This window comes from Elephantulus edwardii, unplaced genomic scaffold (assembly GCF_000299155.1).
Source record: "Elephantulus edwardii isolate Elephantulus edwardi_28Jun2011 unplaced genomic scaffold, EleEdw1.0 scaffold00094, whole genome shotgun sequence".
NCBI classification, from domain to species: Eukaryota; Metazoa; Chordata; class Mammalia; order Macroscelidea; family Macroscelididae; genus Elephantulus; species Elephantulus edwardii.
The window spans coordinates 7,599,927-7,618,458 of record NW_006399844.1 but is presented as its reverse complement, the minus strand read 5'-3'; the positions used below and the strand labels follow the sequence as shown (position 1 = coordinate 7,618,458).

Sequence of the window (18,532 nt, the reverse complement as noted above, 5' to 3'; positions counted from 1 at the left end):
GAATTAGACTACCAACATTTTTTCCAAGGAGTGGCTGGCAGATTTCAACCTTTCCGTTAGTAGCTAAGCACTTACTGTATCACCAGGGTAGCTTAAAAAATTTTTTTCCAGGGAGCTCTGGTGGCCTAGTGGCAAGAAGTTGCACTGCAATCCTAGAGGTACACGTTTCAAATCCACCAGATGCTCTGCTGGAGAAGGAGGGGCAATCTCCTCCTGTACCAGTCAGATCCGATTTGACGGTACACACACACAAAAATAAAACAAAACAAAACAAAATAAAAAACCAAAACCACCACATTTTCCCCCTCCCCTATTCACAGCTTTGGTTTGCTTGGTTCCACAGTCAGCACTCTCAGCACCATAAGCCAGGAAATGAGAAGACGTATTGCCATGGGAAAGTCTGCTGTTAAGGACCTCTCCAAAGTATAGAAGAGCAATGGTGTCTCTTTGGAGACTAAGGTGCGTCTGATACAGGCCATGGTCTTTGCTATCACCTGTTATGCATCAGAGAGTTGGAAAATGACTAAGGAGGATAGAAGGAGAATTGATGCCTTTGAGCTGTGGTGCTGGAGAAGAGTATTGAGGGTATCATGGACTGCTAGGGAAACAAACAGATTCATCCTAGAAAGGGTCAAACCGGGCTGCTCCTTGGAGGCAAGGATTGTGAGGCTCCATCTAACATACTTTGGACATGTTGCAAGGAGGGACAGGTCCTTGGAGAGGGACATCATGTTTGGGAGGGTGGAGGGACAGCACAAAAGGGGAAGGCCCCCCCCATGAGGTGGATTGATTCAGTGACTGGGTGTATCGGAGATGGTGCGATTGGCACAGGACAGAGCAAAGTTTAGGACTGTTGTACATAGGGTCGCTATGAGTCACAAGCAACTCGATGGCACATGACAACAACATATATTGAATATACCATGGATGACTGGAGAACAAGTAGTTTCGTCCTAAAGGGTGAAACTGGGCTGCTCCTTGGAGGTAAGGATTCTGAAGCTTCGTCTGACATACTTTGGGCACGTTGCAAGGAGTCCTTGCAGAGGGATGTCATGCTTGTAAGGGAGGAAGACCCTTAATGAGATGGATTGATTTAGTGACTAGGGTAATGGGGGAAGGTGTGTCAGAGACAGTAAGTTTGGCACAGGATAGAGCAGGGGTTAAGGCTGTTGTACATAGTGTCACTATGAGTCGCAAGCAACTCAACGGCACATAACAACAAACAAGAACATACTTCTTTGAGAAACAAAGGAATGGCAGAAAAGGAACAGAAGCAAAATATATGGTCCCAGAAGTAGACTGATCCAGAAGTAGTCAATCACAACCATATAGCAGTTCCTGACTGACAGCTGTCTTCTTTGTAAATCAGAGATGAACTGCCTTAAGGTATTCTCAAGGGGTGAGGAAGTTTGTAGGGAGTTGCACTGTTAACTCAAAGTTAGCATCTCTCTGATGGTTCAAATCCACCAGTGACTGTGAGGGAGAAAGATGAACAATCTCCTCCTGTGTGATTTATAGCATCCTAAAGCCCACTGGCAAAGCATTCAAGAAGCTGGACTTTAGGAAGAACAATGTGGCATTAGGATCAGAGGAAGACACACCAACAACATGCATTATATAGATGATACAACCTTGCTTCAACAAAGTGAAGATTTGAAATATTTGCTACAGAAGATCAAAGACTACAGCTTCCAGTATGGATTACATCTTAACATCAACAAAACAAAGTTTTATCATGGACCACATCATGACAGATGGAGAAAAGACTGAAGTTGTAAACAATTTCATTTTACTTGGATCCATAATCAGCATCCTTAGAAAAAGCAAGTAAGAATTCCCAAGGCATGCTGCATTGGGAAAATCTGCAGTCTAGGATCTTGCCAAAATGCTGAAGAGCAAGGATGTCAGCTTAAAGACCAAGGTACACCTGGTCCAAGTCATGATTTTTCCAAATACTTTCCATACATCTGAAAGTTGGGACAATGAACAAGGATGAGAGAAGATGATTCGATATCTTTGAATTGTGAAGTTAGAGAAGAGTGATGAAAAGCCCATGGACTGCCAAAAGAACAAACAAGTTTGTCTTGAAGGAAGAGCAACCAGGGTGTTCTTTAGAGGCACAGAGAGAGAAGAGTCATCTCATATACTTTGAGCATGCTGTTTACAAAGGGCCAGTCCTTAGAAAAGGATATCATGCTTTGAAAGGTGGAAGGTCAAAGAAAGAGAGAAAGACCCTCCACTATATGGACAGACATAGTGACTGTAACAACAGACTCAAGAAAACAGCAGAACAGGGATGTGAGGATAGCGCAGGATAGGGCAAGGTTCAGATGTGCTGTTCATAGGGTCGCGGAGTCACAGTCAACTCAGTACAAATATTAACAATTAAATCCACTTGAGGGTCAGCTATGAGTTGGTTGCAATTTGACAGCAAGTATTATTTTGTGTGTGTGTGTGTGTGTGTGTGTGTGTGTGTGTGTGTTCTGTCAAATCAGATCTGAATGGTACAGGATATTGTCCCTCCTTCTCCAGCAGAGCATCTGGTGGATTTGAACCACATACCTCTGGGATTGCAGTGAAGTGTCTTGCCACTAGGCCACCAGAGCTCCCAAGTCATTGGCGTTTTAAGCAAAGAAATGACATGACATGACTTGCCATGATCTTGAGTAGTGGAATATGGGCTAGAGGAGGATTCATGTAGACAGAAGCCATAATAATTGTGCTATTAACCTACATGTATATGGTGGTTCAAAGCCAGCAGCAGCTCTTTGAAAGAAAAACAGGTGATCTCCTCCCATGTGATTTACAGCCTTTGAAGCCCAATGGAGGCTTAGCTATTCTGACTTGATGGCAATTTTATGTGTGTGGTTTATTTTATTTTATTATTTTGTGGGTGTACTGTCAAATCAGATCTGACTAATACAGGAAGAGATTGCCCCTCCTTCCCCAGCAGAGCATATGGTCAATTTTATGTTTTATGGGTTGAGTTTGTTTATTTTTTTTAGTGGAGATGGAGATTAGAAGATTGATTTGAAGTTAGAAGTGACAGGACTTCCTGAAAATCTTGCAGCTTTTGAGGAATGATAAAGGAGAAGCTTTTAATAATTCCCAGAAGTCTGGTTTTACATATGTGGATGTACCACTTACACAGATTAAAGACTAGCTGTGAAAGGATGAGGAGAATTAAGTTGTTAGATTTGAGGTCACCATAAATCAGAATCAGCTTAGTAGCAATAGGTTTAGATTTTAGATGCCTTGTTGTTATGTGCTGTCAAGTTGCCTGCAACTCACCCTATGTACAACAGCTCTGTTCTCTCCTTCTCCGCTTTATCCTGAGCCAATCTTATTGTCTTTGACACATCTACTCCCATCACCCCACCTTTGAGACATGCAAATGGAGATATCAAAGTTGCCAGCAATTTGATAATAACTAGGGTTGTGAGAAAGGAGTACTTAAAGAAAAAGCCTAAATAGAGAATTTAGAATTGACTTTTTCCTTCTCCAGTGAAGCATATGGCAGACTCAAACAGTGCCTCAACATTTAGACATTAAGTAGAAAGCAAAAGTGATTAGCAAAGAAGAGGAAGTAGCTTCTTTGAGAAAAGGAGAATATTCAGGAGCCAAGATAAGTTTCAAGAAAAGAGTAACTTTGTTGAATGTTCCACAGAGGAAGAAAGATGGATACAAAGTATCCATTGGACTTCCCAATTGGTGATCTTAACAAAAATTCTTCGAATCAAGGAGTGGGAAGAAAAATCAGAGTGGACTAGGTGAGAAAAGCTGAGTTGGTACAAGCAGAAATTTGGCTATAGAGAAAAAAATGGGATGATAGTTGGAACGGGACCTTAGGAATACTAGACAAAACTTGTATGATGATAGAAATACATTTTTAAGAGGTAGAAAAATCAACATATTTGGCAACTGACTTTATCTGTGGAATGATGGAGAGAAAGAAGTCAAAGATTATATTCAGGTGGTGGCATTTCTTGAGGTCAAGAACAGAGCAGTAGGGGCAAATTTATTTGCTTCCAAAGATCATATGCTTCCACCACCACACTGTGTGGCTTCCTTTCTTGTGAAGAAAATATCCAAAAAGAGATCTGCAAAATGTGGCTGAGTTTCTTAAGATCTTATCACTTTCTGAGGTGATTAATTTCTTGAGGAGATTAGAAGCTTCTGGCGAATAACATCATGCTAATCCATGCTAAACCACTCAAGGCAACTATATACAAATGCATTTGTATTGCTTGAAAGGATTAAAACCCACTGCCATCACAAGCTGATTTCAATTCACAGTGATCCTAGAGGACAGAACAGAGCTGCCCTTGAGGATTTCCAAAACTGTAACTCTTGACAAAGGCAACTGTCTTAGTTTTCTCGTGGCTGGTGGATCAAAACACTGACTTCTTTTTAAATAACCCATTATGTAATCTGCTGTGCTACCAAGTTCTTTGAAGGAACTCAAGTCATGGAAATAAACCATTGTCCAGCTGATAGTAACTAATGATGGAATGATGTTGTCAGAGTAGAACTGCACTTCATAGGATTTTCAACAGCTAAGTTTCCAGAAGTTGACTGCCAGACCTTCACTTGACGTATTTCTGAGAAAACTTAGCAGTTATCCCATACAGTTCCTTGTAATTCTAGGAAACAACCTACTGAAGTTGAGTCAATACCAATTCACAGTTAATCTTCCACTGATTTCACCTTTTTTCCTCAAATGGAACTGCCAGAAAGGTGCAGCCTTTCGGTAACAGCACACTTCCCTCCAGACTCTGCTAACAAAGGGATAGGAACCTAAAAATCTCACCTGAAAAGGGAACAGCCACGCTTTTGGAATCAATACAATGAATACTTAAAACTGATTACTTTTAGGCAGTAGAATTGAAGCTTTCTTTTTACTCTGAACAAATTAACCACATTCAATACTGCTTACATTTTTGTAAAATATAATGGACTCAACACTGAGTCCATTAACAGAAGCGGTGTAGCAATATAATCATGCTACCTCTGATAACACAGTGAATTTCCATGAAGCATTTCAGAGAAGCAGGACCTCCCCTAAAAAATAATAGCTCAGTTCTTGTTAAAACATGAACTGCTACAACTGATACAATAGTGTCTGGAAAAGGCAGTAGCTAGAAAACAACGTTTTTATTTAATTCTGACATTCTGGTAGGTGTCTAGCAAATGATTGAGGAAATGAATCAATGGAGAATAGATGAGAATCAGAGATTTCAGGAATTTTTAGGGGATCTCTCAGAAGAAGTGCAACCAAAGTCTTTCCGTAAAAGCGAGGATGACAAGGCATCTCTCACATTGGGCATGCTATTAAGAGGGGCTAGTTCTTGAGGGGAGCTTTGGGGTCTAGTCCATGGGACTACAGCCAATAACTGACGCTCTGGTGGTTCAAGTCGACCAGCGGCTCTGCAGGATAAGGATGGCAATTTCTCTCCCTGCAATTTACAGGCCTGGAAATCCAATGGAAGGTCAGTCCTGAGTCAGTTCTGACTTGACAGCAATGAGTGAGCAAGTCCTTGAAAAAGGGTAGCATACTTGGAAAAGTAGAGGGTTCGTAGGGGGGAGGGTCCTCAACAAGATGAATTGACACAATGACCGCTACAACGGGGGGGAGGGGGAGGGGGGCTGCGTATTGAAGGAATGGCACAAGGTCCAGCAGGGTTTTCCAGCTGTTGTACACAGACAGGGTCTCTGTGAGTCGGAGTCGAGACTCGACTGTTCTAATAACAAGAGATCTCTGGTGTTCAGAAGGGGCTGGGCAAATGCAGACATATTTAACAAAATGTTCTAGTTCAACTATCAAAAAAGGGGCGGGGGGAGTTGAAATTTGGCATCTCCCTTCAGCCTGATGACAAAGCTGCTGAAAGCATCTTGGGATTCTCATCCCCAAGGCCAACAATTTGATCACCTGATCCGGGCTCAGAAGCCCTATGTCCCTTCCACTCCCAATCCTTTCCCGTGGCCTAGTTTTCAGAAGCTAGAGAGAAGAACGAGCTCGAAGGAAGCCTGTTGATTCAACAGGCCTTTAGATTTGCGGGTTGTCGGTGCCACCGGGCTGGGAAAACTCTAACCAACTACCCAGTTTTCCTCCGCCCTCCCTTTCCCCACCTCCTCGGATAGAACTGGGAAGGCCAGGGCCCCTCTTCTTGTCGCACCCGGCTTCCCAGTGCCTCTACCCTAATCGGACCAGGCCCGAGAAGCCCAGATCCTTTTCCTGACCCATGCGAGGAATACACTCTCTAGGGCGAATCTTTACTTGCCCGAATCCCGATGCTTCTCTAATGCGCTGAGCCCCTACCGAAGAAAATGGAGTCGTCGAACCGAGACTAGGTAGACAGTACGGATCCCCCGCACGGCCCCTCCGCGACACCACCGCCGCGTCAACGTGTTACATCACTTCCGGTCCCCTGTCACTGCGCTTGGGCGGGTGACCTCTTGCTGCTCTCACCAGGCTTGCGTCCGGGGAGTCGAAAACTAGCCGGAGCAGTTCATAGAGACTGCATTCACAGATATCTGAGAGCGAAGTGAAGGAAGACTCGGCAGCAACCAGTCTTAACTGGTCTCTCAGGTCGCTCTAGCCAGAGGAACCATAAAGATCAGAACTCGGGCTTCCTCATTTCCTCCAAGCAGTTGTTCCTCTGGTAGCTTCCGGTTCCGGGGAGGGGATCACGATTGGATTTTCTTCTAGGTTAAGGGCTCCGGGTCCTGCCAGGATGGCAGTGGTACCTCTGTTGCTGTTCGGGGGTTTGTGGGGCGCTGTGGGAGCATCCGATCTGACTGTAGTTACGTGCGGCTCTGTGGTAAAGCTACTCAATACACGCCACAACGTCCGGCTGCACTCACATGACGTTCGCTACGGGTCAGGTACTGCACGGGACCGTGTTCGGATAGACTAGGGAGAGAGGCCTAGTCCGCCCCAGAGCGGGAACGGCTTGGAGCACATATGAGGGGTGTGATCTGGAAGGACTTTGAGTGCCAGAAAGAGGCTCCTAAAGTCCACAGGTGTAGAGAGGCCGTCTTAAAGCATCTTCATTATATCAGTTTTCTGTCTGTAAGCCAAGTGACTAGGGAGGACAGAAGGAGAATTGACGCCTTTGAGCTGTGGTGCTGGAGAAGAATATTGAATGTACCATGGACTGCCAAGAAAAGAAACAGATTCATCCTAGAGAGGGTTAAGCCAGGCTACTCCTTGGAGGCAAAGATTCTGGGGCTTCGTCTGACATACTTTGGACTTGTAAGGAGGGACCAGTCCTTGGAGAGGGACATCATGCTTGGTAGAGTAGAGGGACAGCGCAGGAGGGGAAGACCCTCTATGAGGTGGATCGATTCAGTGGCTGGGGTAATCGGGATGGGTGTGTCGTAGACAGTGCGATTGCCACAGGACAGAGCAGGGTTTAGGGCTGTTGTACACAGGGTCGCAATGAATCGCAAACGACTGGACGGCACATAACAATAACAACAACAAGCCAAATGAACCTTTTGGATCTTTGACATTCCTGTGAGTTAGATACTGTTTTCATTTTAGAGATGAGAAAACAGACCTTAGAGAAATTGCGTCATGTACTCCCAGCCATGCAGCTTAGTGAATGACAGAGGCGGGGTTCGGTCCAAAACTGTTGACTTTTAAAGCTACTTTTTAAAGTTGTTTTTAGTTACTCTTGGGTGGCACTGGAGAGTAGCGAGAGATGTTGACAATTAAAAGTGTGCTCAAAATTGGAAAATGTTTAGAGAGCATGTAACAATATGAAATGAAAAGGTTTTTTTTTAAATTTTTTTTAAATTTTTTGAAAATTCTTAATAATAGATTATTTATGGATTTCTTTATTCAACATGGATTTAATGAACCCCAGAGAAATTCAGCTAGTGAGACTTGAGAGGCACCTAAAATGATTATTAGATTACAGCAGCCAGTGGTGTTAACTGAGAGGAAAGAAGGAATTCCTTCATTTGGGCTTAACGTGGTTCACAATCCTCAGACTTGTCTGACCAGTTAAGCTGGGAAAGTAGCTGAGCTGTCTTTGTGGGGATGTTTTTAACCCTAGTAACCATTCATTGAACACCTACTCTATGTCAGGTGTATAACTTTTTTCTAATGGATTTTATTTCTTACTTTGTATTTACTACATCAAAATAGGGTGGATAGAAGCCTGGCGATAGGACTCTGTAAGATTAAAGCTCATCAGGTGCTTTTATTGACCAGCCAGATTTGGGAACCAAGTTGTGGCTAATAGTGAGAAGAATAGGAATCCTATAACACTTGATTGTGCTTATGCAAAACCTATACTTGAACTAGGAAGCAGTCAGAACAGAGCAAGGAAACACTACATGGTTCAAAATCAGGAAACAGATCTGTCTTGGAGAGGGTAAACCAAATTTATCCATGGGGGCTAGGATTTTGAAGCTTTATCTCACATATAAGGTAAACAATAGAGAAGAATTGGGCCCATGGGATTGATCCTTGCAGAAGGACATCATGCTGGGAAAGGTGGAGACACAGCTTGGGAGTGGAAGACCCTGGATGAGATGGAGTGACACAATAACTGGGTAATGGGGGTATGTGTGTCAGAGTCAGTGAGACTGGCTTAGGATAGGGCAAGCTTAAGAGCTGTTGTACACTGGGTCTCTGTAAGTCCCAGGTGACTACATGGCACAACAGCAACACCAACAGTGCTCTTTGGAAGTTCTGGAGGCCAAATGGTAAGTTGCTGTATTGTCACCTATGGGAAGCCGGATATAAATTTAATATTAATAATAAACCAAATGCTATATCAAGATAGGAGGGAAGCTTAATACAAGCTAGAATTCACCCTGTAGCATTAGGGCAATCCTTAAGCATCTATATAGTTCTTCGGCCTTATTTACAAAAGAGATTTCTTTTTTATTTACTTTGTTTTTGTTTAATACTCTCTTGTGATTTTTCTTTGTTTACTTCCTGGTGATTCTCAATAAAACCACAGAAAGGCCTAGCACAGGGCTTGCAGTTCTCCCAGCTGTTAGCCCCCCCTTCACTCTTTCTGACCTGACCTCCATTCCTGAGTGTCTTGGTCTCTGTCTTTTCCCTCTGCCAACAACGGTCACCCTAAAAGTCCATCAGTTGCTCTATAGGAGAAAGATCTGCAATCTCCTCCTGAGTGATTTGTTATTGTTATGTACCATTGAGTTGCAACCAGCCCTTAGATACCTCTCCAGCAGGTTTTCAGTGGCAGTTAATTGCATGGGAGGAGATTGCTCATCTTTCTCCTGTGGAGCAGTTAGTGAATTTGAACTGTATGCCTTTGGAATTTCAGTGAAGCTTCTTACCACTAGGTCACTAGAGCTCTCCTGTGTGATTTAGAGCCTCTGAAAACCCACTGCAAAGTTAGTCATGAATTGATTCTGACTTGAGGGCAAATAAACCGTAGTGCTGTTTAGTCTAGGACTCTGGTGATGTAGTCCATATGGACTAGACTGCTAACCCAAAGGCTACTCTTCACTTGCAGTTCAAAACCACCAGCTATTCTGTGGGAGAAAGATGGACAGTCTCCTATGTGATTTACAGCCTTGGCAGCCCACTGGAGGATTAGTTCTAAGTTGGAACTGACTTGACAGCAATGAATGAATGTTCTTTAATGCATATTCTTGAAAATTTATGATATGTTTTTAAGTATATTTACACAATAATTAAGTAAACCAAACTCACTGCCATTGAGTTGATTTCAACTCCCTACATTAGGTTTCTGAGGCCAGAAAACTTTATTTTTTTTAAATTCACTTTAAGAAAGTTTACAAAGACTTTGGATTTTCATTCATTCATTCATTCATTCATTCTGGCACTTTGCTCCCTGCCCAACCTCCCCCACCCCCACCCAGTTTGTTCTTCTCTTTGAAAAGTAAAAGAAAAATTCTTTCATTGTTATACAATCCCTCCCCCAAGTCCACTCCACTGTGCAGTCTTTGTTCTGGATAGTTATACATCCTTTTGAACAGGTCTCTTCCTCATCTGTTTCAGTGCAGTAAATATAATTTATCCCATCTTTCTCCGTCTCCCCTAACCCCAATGTCAGTCCCGTTTTACAACAGTAACACTATGCAGTATTTGTCCTTTTATGACAGATATTTCACTCAGCATAATGTCTTCCAGGGTCACTCATTTTGTATAATATATCATGAGTTCCTTATTTTTCAATGCAGCATAGTATTCCATTGTGTGACTATACCACAGCTTCTCTATCCATTCGTTTATTGATGGACACTTAGATTGTTTCTTTCTCTTTGCTATTGTGAACAAAATCGCAATAAACATGGGTGTGCATTTATCTGCTTGGGTGGTGGTTATGGTTTCTTTGGTGTATATTCCCAGTAGTGGAATTGTTGGGTCAAATGATACCTCTATTTGCAACTTTAAAAAAAAAATTTATTCTTTTTGTGTGTGTGTACCGTCAAAGTGGATCTGACTGGTACAGGAGGAGATTGCCCCTCATTCTCCAGCAGAGCATCTGGTGACTTTGAGCCATATGCCTCTGAGATTGCAGTGCAGCTTCTTGCCACTAGGCCACCAGAGCTCCCTTTATTTGCAACTTTTTGCGAAGGCACCATACTGCCTTCCATAGTGGTTGCACCATTTTACACTCCCATCAACAGTGAATAAGGGTTCCAGTTTCTCCACAACCTCGCCAGTATTTGTTGTTTGCTGTCTGTTAAATTTTGCTGTTTTTACTGGGGTGAGATGATATCTCATAGTTGTTTTGAGCCTAAAAAGCTTTATGGGAGGAATCACTTATCTTTTTCCTGCAGAGCAGTGGTGGATTTGAACTGCTGATCTTGTGGTTGACACTCTGTAAAAACTGAGATAAATAAGAGGGCAACTGCATCCCTACTAAATCCCCAAGTGGAAGAGTCCCCATTCATAACATCCACAGCTCAAAACTGATTTCTGTGAGGTCAAACATGCTCTTGCACCTACTTCTGTCAATTATGACACATCATCCTTCCAAGAACTCTTGCTGTCCTACTACAGGGACTAATAATCCTTTCCAGTGGCCATACAGGACTCACAGACAATACTCAATTACAGGGATTATTAAGGGGAATACAAATTGATATTCAGGTTGGAAACAGGATATGATTTTTCAGTCAGGACAGCTCAGATGTGCTCACAGGCCTTCTGATCTTCAGCCTTGTGTCTTTGGGTCAGTGTTACACAGCTCTTTTAATCCTGCCCATTATGGCATCTCCCACTCTGAGCAAAGGCCCTAGGCTCTGGCTCTGGGATGACCATCCTAGTTAGCTCTGTCTCATGTTGATTTCTGCTGCTGTTCCAACTCTACTGGTGTAGCTCTTAGTCCATTTGACACAAGATTTCTGTTCAAAAGGATGAGCTGCTACACTCTCCACTTCTTTTTTCTTTTTTTTCCCCCTTGTAAGTTTCATTTTATTAAATGTGACTGAAGCAGACACATGTGGTGATTAAAGAATTTAGCCAAGATGGCTTAGACAGACTTCTGGCTCACCAAGGTCTCCAACACAACAGCTGGGTACCAAAGGACTATCTTGAAGGAGTGGTACAAATGAAAGAACTTAAGTGGGTATTTTGGTACAACTTATAGAAAAGGTAAAATAAACAAGACATGCAGGTGGCCTGGTAGTGACCACGGTGTCACCCCTGTGGCTGTGGGGAAGCTGGGCTAAAGCTTCGCTCAGCTGTCGCTGTCACTGTCTCCCAGGGTGTGCTTGTCAAAGAGGTACTCGGCCCGAATCTGGAGCGCCTGTCTTGCTCAAGTTGGTTAGTAGTCACCCAGTTGTTTGATGGATTTCACCTGCTCATCCAGGTAATGTGTCTCAATGAAGTCACACAAATGAGGGTCGTTCTTGTCAGTGGCCAATTTGTGCAGTTCCGGTAGGGACTGATTCACACTTTTCTCCAAGTGTAGCGCACACTCCATTGTGTTCAGCCCGCTCTCCCAGTCATCCCGGTCTGGTTTCTTGATGTCCTGAAGGAAGATGCGGCTGCTTCGTTGGTTCTGCAGTTTTCATCAGTTTCTCAGCATGCTCCCCCTCCTCGTGGGATTGGTGGAGAAAATATTTGGCAAAATTCTTCAAAGCCACATCATGATGGTCGAAGTACTAAGACATGGACAGGTAGACATAGGAGGCGTAGAGCTCCAGGTTGATCTGGCGGTTGATGGCGGCCTCCGAGTCCTGGTTGTAGTTCTGGCGCACCTGCGGAGGGGACGCGGTCATGGCGGCGTCTGCGCAGCGCGGAGGCGAGGACCTTGGGGCATCCGGGGGTGCTGATGTGAGGAGGTGGCGGAGGACTGGCGGGAGAGTGCCGGCTTCTGTTCAAGCACTGTTGAAGCAGGAGACCACAAGCGACTCTGCGAAGACCGTCTCACTTCTTTTTTCTTGATGGTAGTGCTGTTCCCATTTTCTGCCTCTGAACCTGCTCTGTTTAAGCTTGCTGGGATGGCAAAACTGACCAATCTTGTTAGTAGCCTATACACCTTATTTGTATCAGTCTCCTGAAACCAAGTTTCTCCTTAGAGGCTAAGATTTTGAAGTTCCATCTCACAAAATTTGAGTATGTGACCGGGAAGGACCTATCCTTGTAGAAGGACATCATGCTTGGAAGGGTGGAGGGACAGCACAGGAGAAGACCCCAGATGAAATGAATTGATACAGTATTTGGGGCTGTAGGGGTTGGTGTGTTGGTCAGTGACAATAGACTCAGGACAGGGCAGGCTTCAGAACTGTTGTACAAAGGGTCGCAGGTGACTTGATGGCATATAACAATAACTGCCCCACACAGTTCAATGCATAATGTGCTATGCTATCAAAGCTCCACATACATTAGTTAGTTTTGTATAAATACATTATTTGTTGTTATATGCCGTTGAGTCGCTTGTGACTCATAGCAACCCTGTGTACAACAGCCCTAAACTCGGCTCTGTCCTGTGCCAGTCTCACTGTCTTCGATATATGCATTCCAATTACTCCAGTCACTAAATCAATCCACCTCATAGAGAGCCTTCCTCTCCTGCACGGTCCCTCCTTACAACATGAGCATGGTATGTCAGACGAAGTATTTTTTACATATATTTAATATGTAAATATTAACTAAATATGTAAATAGTCTTTTTTACATATATTTAATGTTTTGGAAGAAAACATCTCGCATAGATAGGGTTTTCTTCCTCCTCTGCTGTACCTGTTTATGCTGCAGAAGACAGTATTATCCGTAGAAAAAAAAGAATCCAGTTGAACTCACTGTCCTTTCTGTTTCTGACTACAGGTAGTGGGCAGCAGTCAGTGACAGGTGTAACCTCTGTGGATGACAGCAACAGTTACTGGAGGATACGGGGGAAGACTGCTACAGTATGCGAGAGGGGAACTCCTGTCAAATGTGGCCAACCTATCCGGCTGACACATGTCAACACTGGAAGAAACTTGCACAGCCACCATTTCACCTCCCCTCTGTCTGGTAACCAGGTGAAGTGGCATTGCTGCTCTCCGTGACTCATTTGGGTGGTTGTTTGACTTCCGGTTATCTGACCTCCTGATTCTTAGCCCTTTCGTTTTCAGGCGTAGGTGTTCTCTTTTCTGCAGACTAGAGAACTAGCTGTGTCTATTAAGTAAAAAGATAATTATTTCTGGCCAAAATGGAGACTTTATATCTAGTCCAATTCAAGAAATGGGGAGGAAAGACAGTAATTATACCTAAGCATATAATACATTCTGATAAAGCCTGCAGAAGAGAAACTGAGTGTTTTCCAAGTATATTATAAGTTATTTATTTTTAATAAGCCTGACTAACCATCTTTTCCTCCCACCCCCCACTAACCATCTTAAAGAACTAATCTATAGGCTGTCCTTTGGGAAACTCTGTATTAGAAAAATAAACTAGGCATTGTGTCTTTTTTTTTTTAACCTTAAGCTTCCAGAGGATGTGGACCCCTCAATGAACTGCTTAAAGACTTCCCCCATCATCACTTCTATCTGTGTGGTTTCCCTTTTATGAGCATTTTACACTGCCATGGTACATTTATTGCAATTAATGACCCATTATTAAGTTATTATCACCTAAGATCAACTTTGACTATGAGTCGCAGGTGACTCGACGGCACATAACAACAACAACAACAAGATCAACTTGTTAATTTCTGTTTTTCTTAAAGTTGGTTTTAATTCAGTCACTCATATGTTTCATTTTATAACAATAATTACAGTTATATATTGTCATTAATTACAATGTCCTGTTGAAACCTCCCTGTACTCTTTTTCCCCTTCAACTTACCTACCGGTTTGCTAATCTATGCTCCCTCCTCCTCCACTCCCATCCCTGCCTAATAGTAATAGTTTCTATCTGTGGGCAAACTTTCCTGTATTCTATTTTTTATTTCACTCTCTCCTCTTTCCCTTCCCTGTTTGGTCAGTTAGGCATGTTTTGTTTCAAATTGTTAATTGCAGTGCACATAATGTCCAACCAGCCATTCATTTAAGGTTGATTTTCCTTTCCCTAATCCATTACAAGGGCGCTCTCTGGTGTCTCAGTGTTAAGGAGTTGTCCTGTCAACCCAGAAGTACCTGGTTTGAATCCACCAATTGCTCCAGAAAAGAAAGATGAGCCGTTTATAAGCTTTTAAGACTTCAAATTGCTGTTTACCAAATATGGTCTTTGGAGCTAGGTTATGTCAGTTGACCTAGATGTCCTCTGAGAGTATGGTCCCCATCTTTACAGGTTTTTGATGTTTTTAAGCAACACTGGACAGCCTCTCATTTTTCACTTTTGGAGAAGCCTTGTTTTTCTTCATATTGCCCTTTCCTCCTTTGCAGGCTTGTGTGTCAGCTCATGCTAATACTGTCATTGTCTGTCTTCCAGGAAGTCAGTGCATTTGGAGAAGAAGGTGAGGGTGATTATCTGGATGACTGGACAGTGCTGTGTAATGGACCCTACTGGGTAAGGGATGGTGAGGTGCGGTTCAAACACTCTTCAACTGACGTGCTGCTGTCTGTTACTGGGGAACAATATGGTCGACCCATCAGTGGACAAAAAGAGGTGCATGGTATGGCCCAGCCAAGCCAGAACAACTACTGGAAAACCATGGAAGGCATCTTCATGAAACCAAGTGAGTTGCTAAAGACAGAAGTACACCATGCAGAGCTATGAGTCTGAAGGCACTGATCACTCCCACCACCCAGTGTTCAGAGACATCTCCTGCTGTTTGATCCTGAGATCCCTGCCATAGGTTCCCTGGGCAGTGGGCACATCACCACTGAGATGAAGATGCATGTCAGATAATGGCCTGTGTTTGGAAGCTTCAGCCCTTCATACTTAAATTGGTTGCTCTATCAGACTTGGGTCACTTCTTTGAATACTATACTTGCTGGTGAAGGAGTAGATGTTTTTAATTGTACTGACGAAACAAACTGAGGGGAACATCCCTCCTGAGAAATTTTTCACTCCCCAAGAGTTGGGCATGATGGATTATTAATATGTGTGACGTTCTTCCTATTTCTCCAAAATAATTAAAAAATAAATTTCATTGTCGCTTATTGTCATATTATTTAGCAGGCATGCTTTTCATGATCAAGGAGCTGTTGGGCAATGGTTAATTACTGGGCTACTAATGGAAAGGCTGGTGATTGAATCCATCTAGTGGCTCCATAGAAAAAGGCCTGGTACTCCTGTGAGGATGGCAGCTTTGAGAACCGTATAGGACAGTTCTGTCACAAGGATTGGTATAAATCGAAATCAGCTTACATTTTGAGCTCCCAGCCAGAAGGTAGGTAGGTGGTTCAAATCTCCGACGTGCTCCAGGGAGAAAGAAAGGTTGCTGATACTAAAACTGGCTCAGAAACTTGATGGAGGTCACTGTGATTTGGAATTGACCCTACAGCAGAGGGGTGGGGCTTTTTTGTGGGGTTTTTTTTTTGGTTTTTTTTTTTTTTTTTAAAAAAACAAACCTAACCTTTTATGATCTGCATTATTCTCAAGTTCTTTTTTCCTTCTTTTTTTTTAAAAATTTTATTATTTTGTGTGTGTGTGTGTACCATCAAATCAGATCTGACTGGTACAGGAGGAGGTTGTTCCTCCTTCTCCAGCAGAGCATCTGATGGATTTGAACCGTGCACCTCTGGGATTGCAGTACACCTTCTTGCCACTAGGCCACCAGAGCTCGCCCCTTTTTTTTTCTTAATTGAAATTTTAATGAAAGTTACAGAAAACTTGGATTTCCATTCATTCATTGTTGCACATTATCCTTCCTACCCCCTCCAGTTAGGTTTTTTTCTTTAAAAAGATTCTTTCATTGTTGCAGTTTCCTCCCCCCACCCGCAGTCCACTTTTTTATGCCCCTCTTATTCTGGACTGTTGTCATGCAAATAATACCTTATCATATATTCCTTTTAAAGAGTGGCATTATGCAGTATTTGTCCTTTTGTGGCTATTTCACTCAGCATAATGTCCTTCAGCGTTACCCATTTTGTATAATATTTTGAGTTTTTTTCCGTGCTGCATACTATTCCAGTGTGTGAATATACCACAGCTTCTCTATCCATTTGTTGATGGGCACTTGAGTTGTTTCCACCTCATTGCTATTGTGAACAATGCAGCAATAAACATAATTGTGCATAACCTCAGTTCTAAGATTTTTATCATCAAAATGCTGGGAAACTTTTAGATGCATCCAAATTTTCATGTTTTACTCTTGTCCCAGGCATTTTATCTTTACTAGAGTTTTTACTATGTATGTTGTGTGTCACTGAATTGGAACTGAACTATTGCTGACCCTCCAGTGGTTCTTCAGGGGTAGTAAATTATGAGAGCTTGCCCATCATTCTCCCATAGAGTAGATGGTGGTTTTGAACTGTGTGTCTTTGGCATTGCAGCACAGCTTCATAAATAGCCAATGAACTGTTAAACTATCCTGTTACAGAGATGAAAGAAAGCAGTAGGAGTAGTAAAAAGGAACTTCTTTTATTCACTTCTAATTACTAGGCACCATGTTGTAGATCTTACTTCATCTAATCTTCACAGAAATATTGGGTAGATATTATAGGTCAAAATAATTTGCTATTGGAGAGCAAAGCCAGTATTCTTTGTTTCTGTGGGTATATCCTCCCCCTGTGCCCCGTTTTTGATAAACATGTTAATTGCTGTGGAGTCAATTCCAAATCATGGTGACAGTTGTGAGCAAAATATAACATATAGCTCCATAGGGATTTTCAGTGAGCTAGACCCTGAATTCTTTTTTAAAAAAACATATCTTTTACAAGAAGGTGCACTGCAGTCCCAGAGGCACATGGTTCAAATCCACCAGATGCTCTGCTGGAGAAGGAGGGGCAATCTCCTGTACTAGTCAGATCCAATTTGATGGTACACACACACACACAAAATTTTAAAAAAACCAACAAAAAACAACAAACCAACCCAAACATATCTTTTATTTGAATTCTTAAAACTAGTAAATTCTGAAAATTAGGGGATATGAGGGAGCTCTGGTGGCCTAGTGGCAAGAAGCTGCAATGTAATACCAAAGACACGTGGTTCGAATCCACCAAATGTTCTGCTGGAGAAGGAGGGGCAATCTCGTGCCAGTCGTATCGTATTCAATGGTACACAACAACAACAAAAACAAAAAGGGAATAGAAACTTAGTTGTGTCCGACTCATTGTTTTTATTATACTACAGTTGTATTTAACTCTTGGACACCATTCCTCTGTTTTGGCAATCTTAAGGTTATTTTTTTCTGAAAAGATAGTAGAAACCTTTAGTCCTTTGCCTACCTCGTCTTCCTGGGCGTCTACCCAAAAGTTTGCTTGCTAGAGTAATAGAGGTGACTGCCATCTTCTGGAATTTTTATGAATAGCAAGGCTTCTTGTATTTGTGTTCTATTTGAATTAGCATTGAACATTTGAGGCCACCAACTCTGTTTAAGACATGGCATGGTCCATAACACTAAAAGACATAGAGACTTTTGGTCTCAGTAAATTGAGGCCATTAAGTAGCTGAATACCATCCTTGCTCTGTGTTTACCGCAGTTCAGTTGCACTGATCCTTGAGAGCTCTCCAGAAAGTAGGCAAATAGTAAAATCAACACTTTAGGCTGTGAGGTAGTTGGAAGGAGGTGTGTTTAACAGTCTGAGAAGATGGGAGGAATAGAAATCAACTTTATTGGATAAGGTGAGTAACTAAATAGGGGAATGTGTTGTAAGGGACTTTTGATTTGGACAGTTTTCACTCAGTTGTGTGGATTCACCATACACACTTGATGACAAGCTGCAAATGACAAACACAGTGCTTGAGAGACTAGTATGATCTTAAACAGTTGGTGGACCCCCTTGAGGGGGCATGTGAAATGACTGGTAAGAAGACTTATTTTTTAAATTTTATAAGTTATTAGATGGAGGGCTGGTGAAAGGGAGATAGATGTGAAGGGAGGGGGTAGAAGTGAATGGGTATCCTGCTGAATGGTGAAGCAGGAAATAAGTGGGTAAAGACGCATGTGAGAAAGGCAGGGACAACACTGACACTAAA

At 42.5% G+C, this 18,532-nt stretch overlaps 1 protein-coding gene and 1 pseudogene across 1 annotated transcript; one reads left to right on the top strand and one right to left on the bottom strand.

The window, feature by feature from the left end:
• The first annotated feature begins 6,716 nt into the window (after window positions 1-6,716).
• SDF2 (stromal cell-derived factor 2) lies at window positions 6,717-15,163 on the top strand. The gene is made up of 3 exons (XM_006890959.1): window positions 6,717-6,885; window positions 13,289-13,485; window positions 14,876-15,163. Exons 1-3 carry the CDS (start codon window positions 6,735-6,737, stop codon window positions 15,161-15,163), a joined length of 636 nt encoding a protein of 211 aa, XP_006891021.1. The 5' UTR covers window positions 6,717-6,734.
• On the bottom strand, window positions 11,697-12,240 carry LOC102863923 (annotated as a pseudogene).
• Window positions 15,164-18,532: the final 3,369 nt, after the last annotated feature.

Coding starts and splice junctions, on each gene's coding strand:
- SDF2 (XM_006890959.1), top strand. CDS start 6,735: ATGGCAGTGGTACCTCTGTTGCTGTTCGGGGGTTTGTGGGGCGCTGTG. Junction 6,886..13,288: donor TGACGTTCGCTACGGGTCAG/GTACTGCACGGG, acceptor TTCTGACTACAG/GTAGTGGGCAGCAGTCAGTG. Junction 13,486..14,875: donor CCCCTCTGTCTGGTAACCAG/GTGAAGTGGCAT, acceptor TCTGTCTTCCAG/GAAGTCAGTGCATTTGGAGA.